This window comes from Mycteria americana, chromosome 7 (assembly GCF_035582795.1).
Source record: "Mycteria americana isolate JAX WOST 10 ecotype Jacksonville Zoo and Gardens chromosome 7, USCA_MyAme_1.0, whole genome shotgun sequence".
Lineage (NCBI taxonomy): Eukaryota > Metazoa > Chordata > Aves > Ciconiiformes > Ciconiidae > Mycteria > Mycteria americana.
Window position 1 is genome coordinate 61,665,299 of NC_134371.1, and position 19,080 is coordinate 61,684,378.

A 19,080-nucleotide genomic window follows, 5' to 3' on the forward strand; every position below is an offset into this window, starting at 1 on the left:
TCAAGTTACAAGCTCAAAATAATAATAAAGGCTCTAGGTTACCCTTTCTTGTGGGTTTCCCAGTGACCTTGGCTGACTGCTTTAACAGAAAATGTTCTGCATATCAAAAAAGTGAGCCCACTGGCAATTCTTAGGAAAAAAAATGAGCTAAGGAAAAGTAGTCCCTTGTGCAGTTCCAGCTCCCCTCTTCCTCACTCCTGTCTGTTGTAGCTGTATAATCATCACTGGCTTGCCATTTTCTGTTACACCAGAGATCGGGGGAAAGGGGTAGCAAAGAGGGACGGGAGTCTAGAAGAACACAAAGACAGCGGTGGGCAGCTCTCAAAAATAAAACGCGGTTCTATTAAAATCGTCTTTTATTTTTGACATTCTTTTTCCATGTTTCCTGCCCACTGCCCCTTGCATTATCTATTTAAGTCCCCAACTATTCAGGGGCAGCTTGGTGTCACGCTGCGTGCATCCGGCACAATGGCATCCTTGTGGACGGGGATACATGGGTGCTACTAAAATAGAAGCGAAGCACAGTTAGCTGTGCGTGCCCGGCTAGGTTAAAAAAAAAGTCACAAGCAAAGGTTCAGGTCCAGGTGCAATTCAGCAGCACTGGAATGACAGCACCCTAAAGCCAGTAAAAAAAAAAAAGTCAGGGCTTATTTGGCTCAGGCATCGCACCCAGATAACATGGCTTGTCGGCATCTGGACCCACGCTGGTGAGTCTGCTGCGAGCTGCACAGCTCTGCTATTCGGGTCTCTGCTACCTCATGCATTTCTGCACTGTACTCCATTTTGTAGTGTCAACATAATCCTCTGCCGTCTTCTAGATATTTAATACACTGATTTTCACTAAGTCTTGTTCAGGTCACTCAGCAGAGAATTAAACAAGCAAACAAAAATATTCCTAAGTGAAGAGGCTGTTTCCATACAGATGCCCTTGCAAATTAAAATTTCATTAAAAAGGAAGAAAGCTTTCCATTCTCTCTCAAAAAATCTGACACTCAAGAAAGGGTGGATTTTTTCTGAGGAAAAAAGAGATTATTTTAAGTTTTCCTCAAGCTTACACAAAAAGAGAAGGAGCACAATACACCTGTGCACAGAATTGCTCATTTTCACTCTCCCTAAATGAGCCAGACGCCCATTCTGCACATTGTGAAGTAAAACAGAAAGCATTATGTGCAAACATTTACAGCATAAAAAGCCTCGTCACCTGGGATACTTGCTGCTTCTGAAAATTCTGATCAAAGATAAAAACCAAGACAACTCCTTGTAATCAATTATGCACAGATAGTCCTCAGCGTATGTGCAATTCATAAAAATAATACTAAAAACATAACATGGATTTACATGCAGAAATGAAATACGGACATGGACAGAACACTAATCTTCCGATTGGTATCTTAAATCAACAATCCCAGTTCTTTAAGCGAGTCTCTGGCTAAATAGTGCTTCTTTGAAAAAATTGCCAGCAGCCCTTTAACCACCCTGGCTTACACAAGAGGAGCTGCAGAGACACAGCCCAGGACCGTGTGAAGGTTACAGCAGGCTGCAGTCGGGGAACCAGCTCTACAGCAAGCTGGACGCAGGTTTTCCTTCTGCGTAGGCAGAGGTGATTCGCCCCCCATACATCCAAAAAGCACTCACGGTGCAAAGAAAGCCATTACTTGACAATCTGGCTTTTCTTAAAAGAGGGACTGCAATACGCGGCGGCAAGCCAGACGCGATGTGTAGCAGGCTCCCTTGCAGCGGTTCCCCTGTACGTACACCCCCCTATACGTACACCGACGGGAGGCAAACTGCAGTGATCGCCCTCCCACATTCGCCACTAAATTCAGAAGGGAAGTTGAAGATGTATTCAAGTTTCGGGCATGTATGAACATGCCATCGTCATCGTCCTCACTAATACCAAATTCACACTTTGAGGTCTTGTCTTATGTCTTTTTCATTCAGCCTTATGACAGTCAAGTCAAGGAATTCACATGGCAGTGTCAATCCTTTCACCACCTTTACACCCTCCAAAACCTGTAAAATATTTGTATTTCCACATGAGGATTTATTCCTGTTTTGTTCTAGCTGGCAGCCTTTGTCACAGGTTTATACATTTTTGCCTAGGTGAGCCCCAAAGAGTATGCAGTGACTTAATGAGCAGATCAATTACTGTTCATAAGAAAAGATACTGTCTCTTTAAAGGTTATTTGAAGGTTGATTGCTATCTTATTGCTTATATCCTGCAAATCTATTCAGCCTTATGAATGAATTTGACCTTTTTATACTTACTGGGGAAAAAAAACAGAACAGAAGTTAATTTAGAGCTCTATAATACAACACTTTTTCCCAGAGAAATGAAAGGGCATTCAAATCGATACCTGCACAATAACACTCTGATGAATGTTTGCACCCAATTTTCTCATTTTGCTAACTTGAGATTGGGCATTTTGAATAGTTCTCAAAGAACATATTCTTTATGTGCTGTGAAGTATGTGGTATTGTGTCCAAACAATGCTAGAGGATAATCATTATAGGAGTATCACCGGGCCTGAAAAGGTCAGTTAGTTAGAAATGTCAGCTTTCAATGCAACTGTGCCGGACCTTCCTATGTAAGGATCCAATTAAAGGGACATGCCAAGGTGCATGGAAACATCATGGTGACCCAGAATAATAATAAGGTACTGTGGAAAAGCTTGATATTTTTCTTCAAAAGTAATGGATTAGCCTTTAGAATATCTTCGCTGCGGTCTTATTTCGACTTCGCAAATATCACTTATTCTACATGTATCCAAAAAAAGGTCAATTTTTTTAAATGCAAAGGTGGGGATGAAACAGCCTTACTAAAAGTAAATATTTTGCAACTAAATGGAAATAAATTCTGGTTTCATTATTGGATCAGAAAAGTGTCATTTCAGTAGATCTCAAAACTGATATTTGAGCTGGATATAGATGGTGATCGGGGAGACAGATGGGGATGGGTCAGGGGACAGGCAGAAAGATCAGGGTGGACTTATTCTCTTGGGACATGTGAGTGAAGACCGTCTGTGCAGGGAAAAGACAGCGGGAACAGCAGCACGGTTCAGTGAGCGCGTAGCATCTCTGCAGTCATTATTCCGACAAATGGAGAGGTGTAAGTAAGAATTAGTAAGGTACTGATCTGCACGAATAAGTAATTACAAGCAACAATATTACTTCTCCTTATCACAGCAAATGGAAATTCTCACAGCTCTTCAGATACAGTGAAGATGAGGAATTGGATACAGTCAAATTTCCTAATTAGCCTCAGGACAGCTGAAACCAACCTAATGGCACGAAAAAAAAAGTCCACGTCTTCTCTCTGCTCTCTGTTAGTACTTCATCTCGCTCAAGTTTCATCAAGTCTAGAACAAACTTCATCGTGTAGTTTTAGGGTTCCGCTAAGACTGACAACAATGGAATTTCACTTTGAGCTGAGACTTCAGCATTTATTTTATTTGTTTGGTAAATAAATTCTTGTACTGTGGGTTCAAACAAACCGTTTGGTGTCTATTGACTTCCTGAGCAATGAGGTACTGTCCCCCCAAGTTATTTTACATTATTGTGGGCAAATGGGTGCATTAACATCCAGTGTCTTAGTGGTATGAGAAAGAGTTTCACACCTATCCATCACTGAGCATTAAAACACTCAATTATTACTGGAAAGGTAAGTAACTTCTTTTCTCCACCACCTTTCCAAATAAAATAGCATGTGAAGCGTCACTAACAAACACAAACAGTAATTATGTTAGGCTGTTTAAAAACTCAGATGCTATCCCTTGACACATACTTAGACCAAAATCAATGTACTATTAATTAATAAGGACTAGCAAAAATAGTACCCGAGTTTTAGCAGCAAACAACTTTCTGTCACATTTTATTACTCTGTATCATTTTTACTAATACCTGTCTTATAGCTTCATGACTTTGAGTTTATATTATTTTCATGCTTCAATTAGAAAGAAGTAGATAGCCAGACTATCCAGGAAGGTAATGGAAAAGTCTTGTAGGGGGGCTTAGCGGTGGAATTTATAGTTAAATGAAACTTTCAAATATACTGTAAAACTTCTCCTTCCTTTACGTAGTTTTACTTGAGATCTCATAAGCAGTAATATGTAGAAATGCAAAACTTAATCAGCTAAAAAATACAGCAAATCCCACATATCACTTTATGCAATGCCAGGAGAGTAGAAATATATTTTCCTAACCAGAGGAAATTAACTAGGCAACAGTCCTATATCTATAATTTAAAGCAGTAAAATATGTATGGCAGAAACTAAAGCCACCTTAAAAGAATTCAGTGTAGCAGTGTATCACAAATTAATGAAATGGAGACATTTTTAGAGCATGCAGCACTGATGATATTAAAAGGGGGAGAATATTTCACCACATAGATCAGTCTGATAAATACTTTCAAAATCAAGCTTTTTTCCCTGTTTAAAAGTGTAAGAGCTTGAATATTAGGGGGAAGCACACCCAAATTCATTAACATTTCTCATCAAATCTCAATGCCACTCCACTCCACAGAGATTAGGAATATCTTACGCTGTCCCTGCATGTAAACCGCTAATGTGGTCAGAGGAAAATCGGAGTAAATCAAAAGGTAGGAATTACGGAGTCAGCTCTTACTTTATTTCACCTAAAACAGAGCTGGAAGAAACTTAAAATACTTTATATTCCATACTGTAGCCAAACGGGGCACTATGGAATATTCAACTACCCCGGGTTTTTTAAATGCAATCAATTTACTGCTGCCAAACGTAGTAGGTTTATATACATCTGGGAAACATGCACCTACGGTGCTGATGAATTTCTCCTGACATTGGACTGATTTCAAGAGAATGTTATTTTAAATTGGCAGTAGAGAGACTGGTAGAGAAGGATAAAGCCCTGAGGATGGCTGAATCAAAGAGAATTTCAAAAGAATTTTCCTGATGGTTCTTGGATAATATCACATGTTAGCTATTTTCAAAGCCAATAGTTTCCAACACACTTCCATTTATGGTATCAATAATTAAAAAATACTTCAGTGGGAGATGAACTTACCTTACTGAGAAAAGAAATTGGAAAGCTGTATTACTATCGTAAACACGGGAGATGCAAAAAGCTTTGTCTCCATGGAAAAGCGATGAAAACAGGGATATCTTATTTGCAACTATTGAGTGGTTACCACGAAATGTGATGTGATTGTATGGTGCACGTTCAAAGCGTTACTAGAACATGATCACGTAGAACTGAAGGCAGATCCTCAGCTCCTTTGTGCAGCAAGGCCGAATTAAACCATCTGAAGGTTTGGTTCTAAAACCCAAAGTCAACTAGAATAAGTGTTAAGGAAATGTTTTGGATCAAATTCAGAGGTAAAACTAAGTTGAAAGAAAATTTAAATTGCCAAAACTTAAACCTCATTACGTCCCACTCCCTGCCAGCACGTCCCTGCCAGCTGCTAATGAATTTTTAACATCTTTCCCCCACCCCACTGCGCACATCGGCTCTGACTCCGGCACCCTGAACCGTACAGCGCGTTACAGTCTAATTGTAACTCGCATGTCAAGGGGCAAGAAGAAAGGAGTGTGGCGAGAGCATTGATAAATTTAACTTAACATTCCTCCAGCTAGTCAGCAGTAAGGCAGAGCAGTGAACTCCCCTCCACATTTTACACGGGTGTCAGTTACTTCAAAGGAATATATTTGAGCGTGAGGGAGTCTGGCTCGCTCCCAGCTTATGCATCATTTGTGTCTGGCTGTTTCTGGAGACCCTCAGCAAAGCAAAGACTTCCTCCAGTTTGGGGCACATCACACAGCTTTCCATAGCTGTTTTCTTAGGGGTGCCGGAACAGGTCAGCTCTGTATGTCGCATACAAAATCTGTAGCTGGAGCTGCAGCTCTCACGCTCTGCGTTTCTTCCTTTTCCTTTTTCTTCCCCCCAGTTTTTTCCAGAGTGCCCTCAGTCCAGGCTACAGATTAATGATCTATACCTGTTCAGTTTACCATACAAAGGTGCTTTGAAGTCAAGCATCTGGAGTAGTAAGGCGAGAGACAGCGGCGGGTCGCCCTCGCGGCGCGGGCAGGGTGGGGAGTCGGGGCGCGAGGAACGAGCACCGCTTCCCACCCCGCGGTGACTCCTGGGGCATCGCGCAACAACCGTGGCCGGGGGGAATGGCACGGCTGCCGTGAGGTACCCTTGAGGTTCCTGCCATCCCACAAACTCGCTTTTGAATGTTTTGGCACTTGGGTCTCAACGGCCTTTTATTGACATTAATGGTATTATTTTACCTTGCAATTAATCTCATTCATTGGCTGATGGATTTTTGGAAATTTTTTTAGTGGCACACGAAGAAGAGCTGTTGTAATACTTGCAAGGGATCACCAAGCGATTCCTGACTAAACGTACAAAAACTGGTTCGAGAATTTCACGCACGCACAAAAGAAAGATGATATTCATCATGACAGAATTGCAAATCACAGAGGTCACCTTTGGTTTTGAAGTCCTTTGTCTGTTCTTACAATTAAGCAATAAGGCTTTGGTGGCTGATACTGCTTGTGAGACACGGAGGACTTTCATACTATAAATAAGGCTGGGTGACCTCCACCACAAATGAAGGCTGCCTGCCTGCGGCAAGGTGAAGAACAGGAACAACTCCCAAAGGATTAACAGCTGCAAATAAATAGCCCAGTCCCTAATTTGAATCAGTAAATTAAGGGATGACAGTGATTATGGCTGATCTCAGCCATCATATACGATATCACGACTTTGTAAAAGCAGACTGTTGATGTCAGATCTTAGAGCTAGGACTCAAAGAATGAAATATTTAAAAGTTGCAGTCTCCGAAGACAGATAAAAGCCTCAAGACTATGATTTATTTTATTTTATTTTTGTATTTGTAAGGCCCAAACTAGACCCTTTAATCCACAGGTTGACATTTTCCAATCCTACTAGGAATTAAGTGCCTAACTCTTTCAGCCTCTTCGAAAAATCTCAGCTTTAGGCTCTTAAGTAAGTTTGGCCTGATCCAGCATCAGGCTTCTTTTGAAAATGCCTTTACTGAAAGCAAAACTGTAGGCAGTCAGTTATATAATCATGCCACAAATATTATTTTTTTTCCTATGTAGCCAATTACTGTAGATTTCTGGCTAAATATCAAAGGGTAATATCAGAAAGGGTAGTCAGAAAAAATGCATGTTATGGAAAGCTTTTTTCCCCCTTTTAGTGCAGTATGTCTACCTACGCAGTTATTGAAAGCTGGTTTAGTATTTAGCTATTTTGATCCTTCCAACTAATTGCTGTGTTGATTTAGTAGATTGCTGTATTAAACAGAGATCTGAAGCGATAGCTACTTACTGTGATCACATCTATGCACAAACTCAACTTAGTCGGCCCTTTCATTGTCCCAGTGAATACTGTATCTGAAATTATGAGGAAGGTATCATAAATTCATTTTACAGAAAAGTCTCATATTAAGTTATTCTGGTCCCCAACCTTCCTTTTCTCTTATTAAAAAAAAAAAAAAAAAGTCTGTGGACTTTGGTGCCCTTATCCAAGATCTGAGTGTTTATTATGATTAAGACCTTCAGAGATATTTTTATTTTTCCTCTAGAAATAGGGAATGCTGAAGATATGAAAAATGTGCCATGTTTGTCCTTGAAGTTACAGTCAGAATAGTGACAATGGCTGTATCACACTGTATTGTTGCTTTTATCAGCAAGTGCCCTGAGCATACATTAACATAATTGCAAACTGCATGAAAAGTGAACATGCAAAAATGTGATGCAATTGCCAATAGCCTCAAACATCTGTCCCAACAAAGTGTTCCTCCTCCTTATTTTAATTCTTATTATTTTAACAAGGTTAGTGAAGGAGAAACCATGTCACAGATGATATCTACATTTAGAGTGTCAGAACAATTATTGATACAAAATTGTTATCCGAGCAAATATGTGTCACATGTTGTTCACTTCCCATAACACCTGTTCATTTCGCTAACACATTATTCCCAGTTAAAGCCAGAACTCATTAGTCCCAGTTAAAGCCAAACTGAAAGCTTAATACGTACATACATCTGAAAAATTGCAAAAGTTAACCAAAAGGTATGCACCATTCAAGCACGGTGTACATCTGAAGCTGGTGGGCAGAAAACTTCTGTAGCAGCTAATGGAAAGAAACTGAGCCAGAAAAATAGCAATAAATTAAAAGCCACCCAGCCTTAAGAGCTGAGATCAAAGAGAAGCACTATTCAAACGACCTGCATTTCAATTACAGTGCTGAGACCTTCGAAACTCACTATGCCAAAGAGCCCAACGCTTTCCCAGTATAATACGTTTTGGTTTATCTCCTCGATAGGCAAATGCCAAAAGCCATTACGAAGCAGATCGTTTAGAGCATTTTAATTTTACCTGAATATTTCCTGACCCACTTTGGGGTTCTCCAGACCTAAGCCTGGACCTCCTCTCTCCCACCACGCACACAGAGGGCCACCGTCTCCTTACCCCCCGAACTGCTCATGTTTGCCACCAAGGAAAGTCAAACTTGCATTTCTGTGATACTTGAACACACATTGTGAATTTGAGGGCATCTGCCCTGCAGACATACCACTAACTGTAACCCCAGGAGGCTTAAAGAAATATCAGCACTCAAATTCATAGAGTAAAGGTCTGAAGAGGCAGCTCTGTGAACGGATAACTGCCCGGGGCTTTGCCAAGCACAATATAGCTGTCACTTGTTATTACGTGAAAGATTTTCTGGGGAACAGTGTTTTTCATTCTGCATGTCAGAGACGGGGGAAGAAACACATTTAGACAACCATCTCTTTAAGAAAAAGAAGAGAGCCGTGCGGCAGAGCTCACTTACCAGGGCTGGTTATTGTCAGGAGGTCAAGCTGCCGTTTCTGCTGCAAAACAAATTATAAAAGGAATTGTTAAAAGGGGACTAATTTTAGTGGGTCAGCTTAGACCTGCGAAGTAAGTGTTCTGACATTTATAGCAGAATTAATTACAAGTTACATGGCTCACAGTAACTCTTTTGGATGGGATCCACATGTACTTTATGAGGAAGAAAAAACCCCTTGCTCAGTCCTTTTAATGTGTTTTTATTTGCACTTATAAAGTGTTACTATTTCTTTTCTGGAACATATACTTGAAATGGATAGCTAGAAGCACAGATGGACCAATGTATTTATAAAAGTGATTTCTGATTCCACAGGGAAGAAGACAAGGAACCAAGACAAGAAACTCTAAGTTCTTTCTTCGTATCAGTCACTGACTCATAGCCTGTATGTGATCAAACACAATTATATCGCCTTGGGGTGAACCTTTCAAAGACATGTAAGAGGATCTAGACAAACTCAAGACTGATAAAAGGAAAGCTTCTTTTCATGCTGAGCACAGTCAGCCCATGGATCTCATTGCCACCAGATATCCCTCACCCCAAAAGCTTGCCAGACTTGATCATCACTGGATATTTGTACAGATAGCAAAATACAGGGAGTTATTTTGGCAAATAATCAAGTTTAAAGAAAAGAGTAGTTTCTGGAAGGGCTGCAAACCTTCACAGGGCAAACCAACCTGTAGGATGAGGAGGTTAGGAAAATTTTTTGCCTGGAGCAAGCTATCCCACCAATGCCTTGGTGATGGTGGGGTGTGTCTGAGGTTCCCCTTCCCCTGTAACATGTAGCCCAAGGTGTTGCCTACTCCATGTTCGCAGCCTTAGGTGATCTCCCCACCATTGCCTCTCTGTGGCCTGCCACCGAAATCCACGTGCTCCTGGACCGTTATCATCCTTTTCCACCTTTCTGTGGGCTGAGAGCTGTCTACCACCAGCAGGGCTTTCTCCATCTCACAGACAGACTGTTACTGCCTCTTCTTCATAGCACTTTCTTCTCCTTAACTTTACCCAACATTAGTGTGCCTAGCTGGCATTGAAGATTATACTGTCCGGTTTAATTTCTCTCTCCTAATCTGCTCAATAATGTCTGTGTTCCTTTCATTTATTGTCAGCCCTATTGATCTTTTTCTAATCTAATTCTCATCACTGCATTCACTGTCTTCCCTGGGTGACAGCTGAAAGTCCTTGAGGAGGAAACATTGACTTGGTACATCCTACCATGAATGCTCTTCCTTGGAAATTATGACTGATGAAACTCCTTTCCAAACCCATCATTTCTCTATAAGTAAAGCTTCACTGGCTAAAGTGCATGGACACAGTTGATCATCCGCTGAATATACTTACCTATATGAGCTATATGCCCAACAGTGAATGTGGCCTGCTGGGAAGCTGAGTGGGGTGTCAGCCTGAAAAAACCCGTTTTCTGAAACCTTCCTGGCCTTCAGTACCTTAACTCTTGTACAACGCAAATCATATTTGTGAGAAAATCCATTCCTGTCTGCTTTCATAGGTACTCCTTGTTCTCTTAACTCTGACAAGTCATTCTGAGTATGACCTTAGCGGTGTGCTTGATCACATTTGCTTTATTATCAAATACTAAGGCCAGCCTATGCCAAGCCTTTTTCCAGGTGTGCCAGAATAATTGTAAAAGGGAGCAGAAGCCTCTGCTGCTGCCTTGTGTCACCTCCACAAGAGCCATTCAGAAATGCTGTCCCGCCGCTGCTGGGGTCTGCCCACCCCACCCTCCTTTCCCAGGGAGCAATAAAGCAAAGGGAGCAATAGTGTAAGCAAAGGACCCACCTCCCCAGTGGGAGCCGTAAGATGAAACATCTCCTAATGAGCTAAATTTTATATAGATCCTGTGCCTTCATCCTGATTCATATACACAAAGCTACGAAATGCCAGGGCTTAGCACCCACTGGGCCAAAAGCTTTGCTTACATTTCTCAGCACAACTGGAACTCCAAATGCTGTATATCTAATGAACAGCCAGAGCAGAAAATATATATCCAAAGCCTATACTCTGTGAAAGCTTCTCTACTGGGAAAAAAAGGTGGAATATAAATATCCTGCATGAAAGAAGGTTGCAAAATGTAGAGATCTGGAATAGGGAGAAAGGCATGTAGCCCAGCTGGCCCCCGGTCCTGACTTGAGTCTATTAACCAGGGTGAAAATAAACATTAAAGAAAAAACTAAATAGCTTAACTTTATACTGGAGGAAAACAAAAGCATATAGAATAGGATAAACAAAATGGGAAATAAAATGAAATTATTACAAGTCAAATGTTCAGTTTGTAACTTTTTTTCCTGTTTGGACATTGCCTTCAAGCTGGCCTCGGACAAAACAAATTAAGTCCAGATCCAGGAAATCTTTGTGTATGTGCTGAACTTTAAGCACAAGTGATTTCTCTGACTTCAAGTGGAGCAGCACTGATCTTTTGCATCTAACACCTAACTGCTGCAAGGGATTTGAAATGCCAGCAGGTTTTTGGCACTGGCCCCACCCAAACGCTCCAGGCTGGAGCGCGGTGGTTGCTGTCTGACCGGTGCACTGGGAGAGAAAAAATGTCTCTGCTCTGACCTTCAGCGGACCTTGAAGAGGTTTCTCTAATTTAGCTCGGCAAGGGAAGTTTGTGCACACTCACCCAAGCCCTGGAGAGGAGGAAACAGCAAAGTGCATTCCAGAATCATGCATTTAAACATGCAAAAATGCACTAATTATGGATCCAATCACTTTCCGGAAATTCAAGCCTGCTCTCAGATCTCAGGGGCCAGCTCTCTGCTGTTTCCAGGGCTCAGCTGGATGCAAGCAGTCTAGTAACTACATGGATTTTTAAAAAAAAAACATACAGGCACACTTATGAGTAGCTATAAAAGCAGCAGAATTTGAATTTAAAGAGAGGAACATTACAAGTGTCACAAAGATTAATAAAATAATTGCATCAGAAGTATCATGGCTGTGGGGCTTTATATAGTCGCTTCTCCCTTCAGTGCTGAAAGATGCAAATTGCAGCTGTTGCCCCCCTCCAGTATGATCACCCTTTCCCTGTTTTGACAGATTTCTTGAAAGACTCATCTCACAAGATGTCTGCTTTTTCTGTTCTGCCTTTAGTAATTTTCCATTTCTCAAGCACCTGCCCCTGCAGAAATGCTTGGGACTATCCCAATCTTCAGGCAACCTACTGTCCCAAGAATTACTTACAACCTGAGCGCTGAAATGTAATGACTATAGTCCCTGGTCGGGCGAGAGGTGACAGTTTCCCATATCACTAAGGCTGGATTTCACCTACGTTGACAAAAAGGCATTCCATGAGAAACACTAAAATGATTTCCACAGCATCAGCCATAATTTATAAGCAGCAAACAGCAAGATTCCCTGTATCACCACAGTATCTCTATTGCTATAAGCCTGTCCTACCCTTAAGGGGCAGCATCCTCATTTTCACTTTGCTGGCTATTTGAAAGCCCAAAGGCAGGAAGAGGCCATTGGCAATTCATACCAGCTTCCCACCTCCTGCAGTTTGCTGTGGTTGGTGCTACCCAGAGGCACAGTCCCTACAGTGCATTAGGGCTCTGCAGCAAACCTGCAGCAGATCGTGTTCACTTCCACAAAATTAACACAATCTTTAATTAATGCAATAAGCACTGATGAGTAATAAATCATATTAAAACACAAGGAAGGCAAATTTTTAATAAATTAAGCATTGATTCACTCAATAAATATTAATCTACTAAGCATCAAGAATTCATTACATTTTAGAAAACCAGTTGAAAAACCTCGCTGGTGAGCTGGTCTGAAGTGTGCAGAATGGTCCCTGTTCACCCATAATATACACTTATTTTTAACTAATTCCTTAATTTATCAAGTTAAACAACTTGCCTGAAAGTGAGTCTGGATTATTATTCCACTGCAATATGCAATTTTCTCGACACAGATTCTAATTCACCCCTCAGATCGTTTCCTAAATTTTTCTTAGTAACTCCCTTTCTGAGTACCTCCTTTCTCTTCCTTGATGTTGGTGGTCTTTAAAATATTTGCTGACTGGTGTCATTTAATTTTCACCTCAATTAACTCAGTGCGAGTTGCAAAACTGGAAAAAAATTGTAGGGGGGTGTAAATTAACTCATTCATTTAAGTTTAGCTTATCTACGAGATGTTCTTTCACACTTTGCTCTCTGCAGAGTTCCTCCAACCTTTTATATAGATGTGGGATGTGCTGCACTTGCTTTGACTCTTATCTACAGATTAGCAAAAGAGAAGGAAAAAAAGCCAGATGCAAAGATGCCCCATGAGACTGATATGGAGCTGTTTCTGTAGCAACCGACGATTTTCTTCTCATGTAAGAATGAGCCTAGTCATATCTAATTCTGAATGTATCTGGGCCTCACTTGCCAGCCAAAGCTGTGTCAAGTATAAAGTCAATATAGTCAGAAAGAGTGATAAAAAAAAGCAATTATAAAGTCATCTTCCTATTCCTACACTCCTCCTCCAGCCAGGATCCGAAAGATATCCTTACCCCTGCCTTCTGTCCCAGCACATCATGTCCAGGCCCCCAACATCCAGCAGAGCTGGTAAGCGGAGATGGAGGTGGCAGGCAGCCACCCAGGTATCGCACGCATGAGGTTGCTGTGCTGGAAGCCCCTCCAGCAGTCCCGTGCGCCCATATCCCAGGAGACGGCGGTGCTCTGGCAGGGGTTTCTCTAGACCGCAAGGGCATCTGTACCTGCCTTGCTCTGAGTCTCCATATAAAACTCCTAAGCCCAGAGCTGAGATCAACTTCAGCTTTAGGAAATCTCTCGTTGGGTTTGTGCCGTTTCACTGCCTTCACTCTGCGGACAGTATTTTCTGCAGCTATGAACCCAACGGCAGGCTGCCCATCTCACTAACATCTCTTGCCATAGTCCACCCATTCGAAGCTGGAATTGACTCTCTGGGACCACAGGAGAACTTTGTCTTCCTAAATATATTTTACCCAGCCTGGTCTCTGCTACTGATCTCTTCCATCTAATTTTAATGTGGTTTGAATAGGTGTCTCTCCCTACCACCTTCAATCTACTATGCAATTCAGAGGGTTTAAAATTGAAATCAAGTGCATGATTTTTTTTTTCCTGGAAGCTTTGCCACAAGTTGTTACTAAAGTTGTGCCTTTTCCTTTTAACTTCTAAATTAGCGCTTCTCTTCTATAAATTGACTGGGTTAACATAAGAGTAATTGAAACCAGTGCATCTTCTCACAAAATAAAGCTGAGTATGTATTGAAGGGTGAATTTCACATTTCTATGGCCTTTAGTATTGCCCCACTCTGTAATGTCAATGCTTTTGAAACCTATTCTCTAACATTGTATCATGAAAGAACCCAAAAGTTCAGAAAAAGATCAAAGAGATCCCAAGCGTGCAACTGGGCACAGCACCTCCATAAGCTGCCCACAAGCACCTCCATAAGCCTCCTTGGTTTTGGACTGGAGGGATTTACAGTAGAGGGGAGGGAGGAGGAAGAATCACAGAATCACAGAATCATATAGGTTGGAAAAGACCTTTAAGATCATCGAGTCCAACCATAAACCTAACACTGCCAAAACCACCACTACACCATGTCTCTAAGCACCTCATCCAAACGTCCTTTAAATACCTCCAGGGATGGCGACTCAACCCCTTCCCTGGGCAGCCTGTTCCAATGCTTGATAACCCTCTCGGTGAAGAAGGTGCAGAGAGGTTAAAGGCTGTGCCCCATCCTTTCGCATTGCCACCTGACGGGTGACAAGCTGTGCACCTCACTGTGCTCTGCTCCTGTGCAAAAGACGCTTCTGTGATAGAAGAGCGTAAACCTTCTTTTAGTTGTTTGTTGGGACAGTTTAAGAAATATTCAGGGCTAATCAACATCTGGAAAAACCTTCTAATGAAGGCTTAGATAAAGGAAGGTGTTAGAAAAAAGTAAATATAACTCAGTGAACATTTCACATCTGTAGTTTCTCTACTTGCACCCTCCTTCCCTTCAGAGTGCAAGACTTACCTCCAAAGAGAAACTCTTGATTTAAGTAATGACCCCAATAAGCTACTAACTCAAATCCTGTTAAAATGGATAATTTGATGATTTAAAGCTTCTTTTTTTTTTTTTAAATCACGTTATGCCAAGCAATAATCTTTTCTTTCCATCCTGAAATCACAGGCTTTTGTTCATATAATGAAGCAAGATCTCACATTTTGTACTTCCTTTATGATTAGCTGCTGGTATAATGATAGTGGTATAATGATTAGTTTCCTGGTATAATGATAAAATGAACCAGTCAGCTTGTTGACACTTGATTGGGATTTTAGTAAATTGCATCTGCTGTAGCCTACTCTGTGGAATCAATTATTGATAATATAGGTGTGGGAGAACATTTATAAAGTGGTTTGGGATATGCTATCACTCACACTAAGAGCTATAATGAACATTTTAAACCATTTTAACAGTGACCTCTACAGACATTTGATCGTTGCAATATTTGGTAACTCGATTCTGGTTTAGAATCAAAACCAAGTCCAAATGATGAAAGGCAGCGCCAAACCATTAAGCTACTTTACTCATCCTTCCGGTTCACATATTCTTCTCCTTAATATCTGACACCTGCGCATTTCTTTCCCAAAACCTAAGTGCCAAGGCTACGTGGTACTTATTTTCAGAAACACTGCCAAACAAGTAGCTAAGACCTCTCCTTCTCCCCCTTCGACTATTTATCTCAAGAACACAACACTCACGCATAACGTTCTTACAGTCCTGCTGTGCTCAAAAGCTATTTAGAAAGAACATTAATACAATGAAGGTTAAGGAAAGATTGAAAAGCCACGTGAGGTATCTTTGGGCATGCACACAAACACTCTGTAGCGCCTATGGCAGTAGTAGTAGGTCACAGCTCCAAAGCCTTGGTGAGCAGATTACTACCAAAAGCAGTAGCTCAACAGCCGTGGGAGGCTGAGCGACCTGAGCGGCGGCACAGCGGAGGCCGTTTGCAATGTGCACGCTCAGTTTTATTGGTCACACAAATTCACAGTCTGTTCCACATATTCTTGAGTGACATCTACTGGTGCTTTATCTATAGATCGCCATATTTACATATAGAGCACTCGTAAAGATAGTATCCAGATTCTTACTGAACCACTGGGAACCAAAAAAAAGCCCATCAGTTCACTGTAAGTATTTACAATCACAACAAAAAGTCGTTAAGACTATCTTATCTCTGGAAGGAAGGAGAGGAGGAATGAACTGCTTTGGAATGAACTGATCCTTAACTTTGCCAATGAGAGTTACGACGACAGAAAGCCTCTTAAATTTTCTGTCCTGCATCTGTAAAGTAACAAGCATCCTTATGCACCTCAGTGAAGCAACACAAAGGTAGATTCGTAGCAACTTTACGGTTTGATGATGTATACTATGCATATACAGTGCATCTTCTCAGACGTGCATGTAAAAGGACATCCTTGATAAGTTAATAACAGTCTCTTTTTAACCCAAGGCAAAACATGGCAAGCAAATGCAATCACTTTATGGAACCCAACTGGCAAACTTGACTCGGAGCTCCCAATTTCATAGGCTTCTATTCTCCTTGGTTAATTCAAGCCTGAAATGCTGAGACAAATTAATGCACAGATAGCCAGTGCTCTAGTCACTCCGCAGCCTGTGTAGAGTATGTGTAGTACATACACAAACACTGGTATTTCTGTCCCAGTAAAGACTGGGGAAAAAGAATGGATGATATAGCCGATACCTTGCCTGTGCTTTGTTCTGCGCTTCCCCAAAAGCTTTGGGCCTGCAAGAAATGAAGGAAGAGAATAAGGCCCATTTCTCCATGGTCTGACCCCACACGCAGGTTGGAATCAAGCCTCTCTGTAATTCCACGAACAAAAAGGTGGCTGTGGCTATGCGCAGGTTTTAAATGAAGCATATGTACTTACACAGCAAGGGTTCGGGATCTACTCATTCCACAATTTAACTCAGCATTTTAAAGGGTTTGTTTTGGTAACAAACCGCCATGCAGGTTTTTCATAGTTTGGTGTATTATTATGTAAATTGCAGAGCTGTGGTTATAATCCTGTGCTTGTGACATCAATTACTTAATGCCTATAGAGATTACTGTAATGCCACAAACAGTGGATTATGTCTTAAAGTACATAGTAAGCAGCAGGAGCTAATAAATAAAATTTCAAAAGAAGAGTTTATTTTGAAAAAAAGAGTAAACAAGGGCAGGAAAACTATACAGACCACACACAGTGCCATTAACAACCAAAATCTATACATGATGCAGATCGCTTTAGGCACTGCACAGCCATTCTTTAGTTGTGAATTCGTGTCTTATGTTAAGCGTTATGAAGGAAAGGAGTGGCATTAGCGAAAGCAATTATGAACTTTGAAAGTCCACCATTTGTTGGGGGGGTAAGAAACAGTGTTCAATGAATGTTTAATTAGAAACAAAGCATATCTACCTATACCAGTAATGGGATATTGACTAACTAGCCATTGTTTATGGGCTGTTTTAGATAACAGACAAGACAGATTAACCCCCAACATATGCAATTTTAAAACTAAACATGCAGTTGTAGGAGCCTGTGAGCACACAATAAGGGAGGCACAAATCCAGAGGTTTACATCCCTGCTCTGCCCCATCTGGACCTTGAGATTGAACTTCAGCTGCTTACATCCAGCTACGAGTGCTCTGTCCAGCAGATCATTTCTCCCAAACCTTCTTTTGCTGTGTATAACTAATTAAATATTTATTGAAACTGGGACTTAAGTGCCAATGTCCGCATCTGACCCGAGTAATTTAGCTACCAGCTAGTAGCAGTTGTCCTGCTCTTGCCATGTCAACTAATACTAAATTTAACAAACTGTCATCATGCCAGAATAGCCAGCACCCTGCTGGTGAGAAGGCTGACTTGGGTTCAAAGAAAATACTGTTTTGAAAAAAATGTAATTCTATGAAAAGAGAAAAAAAACCAAACACCTAGAACTCTGAGGAAGTTACTGGGAAGTTTTCTGAAACTTGAGAAACTTTCACTAGAGGAGCCCTTCTTTGTAAGCAGTTAAATACCTTCTTGTTTGGGGAGCAGCATGTGTTTGCACTCGGTTTGGCTCCTGCTCTGTATTAGAATTCTGCTCAGGGCAGCACTTAACTGGAAAACAAAGCTCTGAATTACAGCACTGACACGATCCACTTCCTAATACACCTGAGCCCAGTCAAAAGAAACACATCTTTGATAAACTTTTAAGAAACAGGACTCCTGTGGTTTCACACCATAAGGATAGCAATACAAATGGAAGGAAGAAAAAGACATATAAAAGATGCAACACGAGTAAATTCCTTCTGAATATAAAGTTTCCCCAAAATTATTGCGTTTTCATGCATAAACTTACAAATTATGTGTTAAAAGGTCCCTGTGTTTCAGCAATAGAGTGAAAATAAACATGAGAGAACACAACTTCTCCAGTTGCCATTTTCTCTGACTCCCTAGAGCCTAAATCCCTCCCCCTCCAAGAGCTCCCTGCCTTTACTTCTGATTTTGTGGAAATTATCTGGTTGTGTTTATCTCAGGTGTTATTTTCTCTTAAGGTGTTGGAGTTTGCCTGAGATGCAGGCGACCTGTGTGAGAATCCAGCACAGCAATTTCCAGATCATAGTTCCAGTGGCTGAAGGTATTCTGCAAACACTCAAAATATATTCCCTTTCCACTCAGAGATGGCAATATTTAAAGGCAACTGAATGACTCGTATACAATGATAATGCATGCCATTTTATTTAGAAGAAAACCTCAGTAACAGGTTGTATTTCTGGTATCTCACATTCAAACACCTCAGAAACATTCAACAGAGCATATTTCAGCTCTACAAGCAAACCAAACTTTTTGCCTGTAAGACCAAGTAGCTGGGTTTTCAGCCTAACACAAAGCAGAGTAAATGTTGGGAGAACTTTATGACTGCAAAATGGTGTGCATGAGATCTACGGGCTGTATCATCGCCCAAATCCTTCTGTAGTGATTTCCATTTGCGCCAGCACCATTCAATTTCAAAGCTACCAGTCTCACACCTACAGCTCCATGCATCCAAGCATTCAAAAGGAAAAGACAGAGCTTATTCTGTTTCGAAAGTTAGTTTTGCACTTACCATTACTATAATTGTAAATATGTATACACATAAATATATTGCATTTATGTATATACAATCACAGACACATGTAAA

General features: G+C 41.0%; 1 protein-coding gene across 1 annotated transcript in view; it reads right to left on the minus strand.

The window, feature by feature from the left end:
- AGBL4 (AGBL carboxypeptidase 4) overlaps positions 1-19,080 on the minus strand; it is a 981,249-nt gene that overhangs the window by 448,369 nt on the left and 513,800 nt on the right. The window contains exon 6 of the mRNA XM_075508731.1: positions 8,839-8,878. Within this exon, the coding sequence (XP_075364846.1) occupies positions 8,839-8,878 (40 nt within the window). The remainder of the gene's footprint in view (positions 1-8,838; positions 8,879-19,080) is intronic.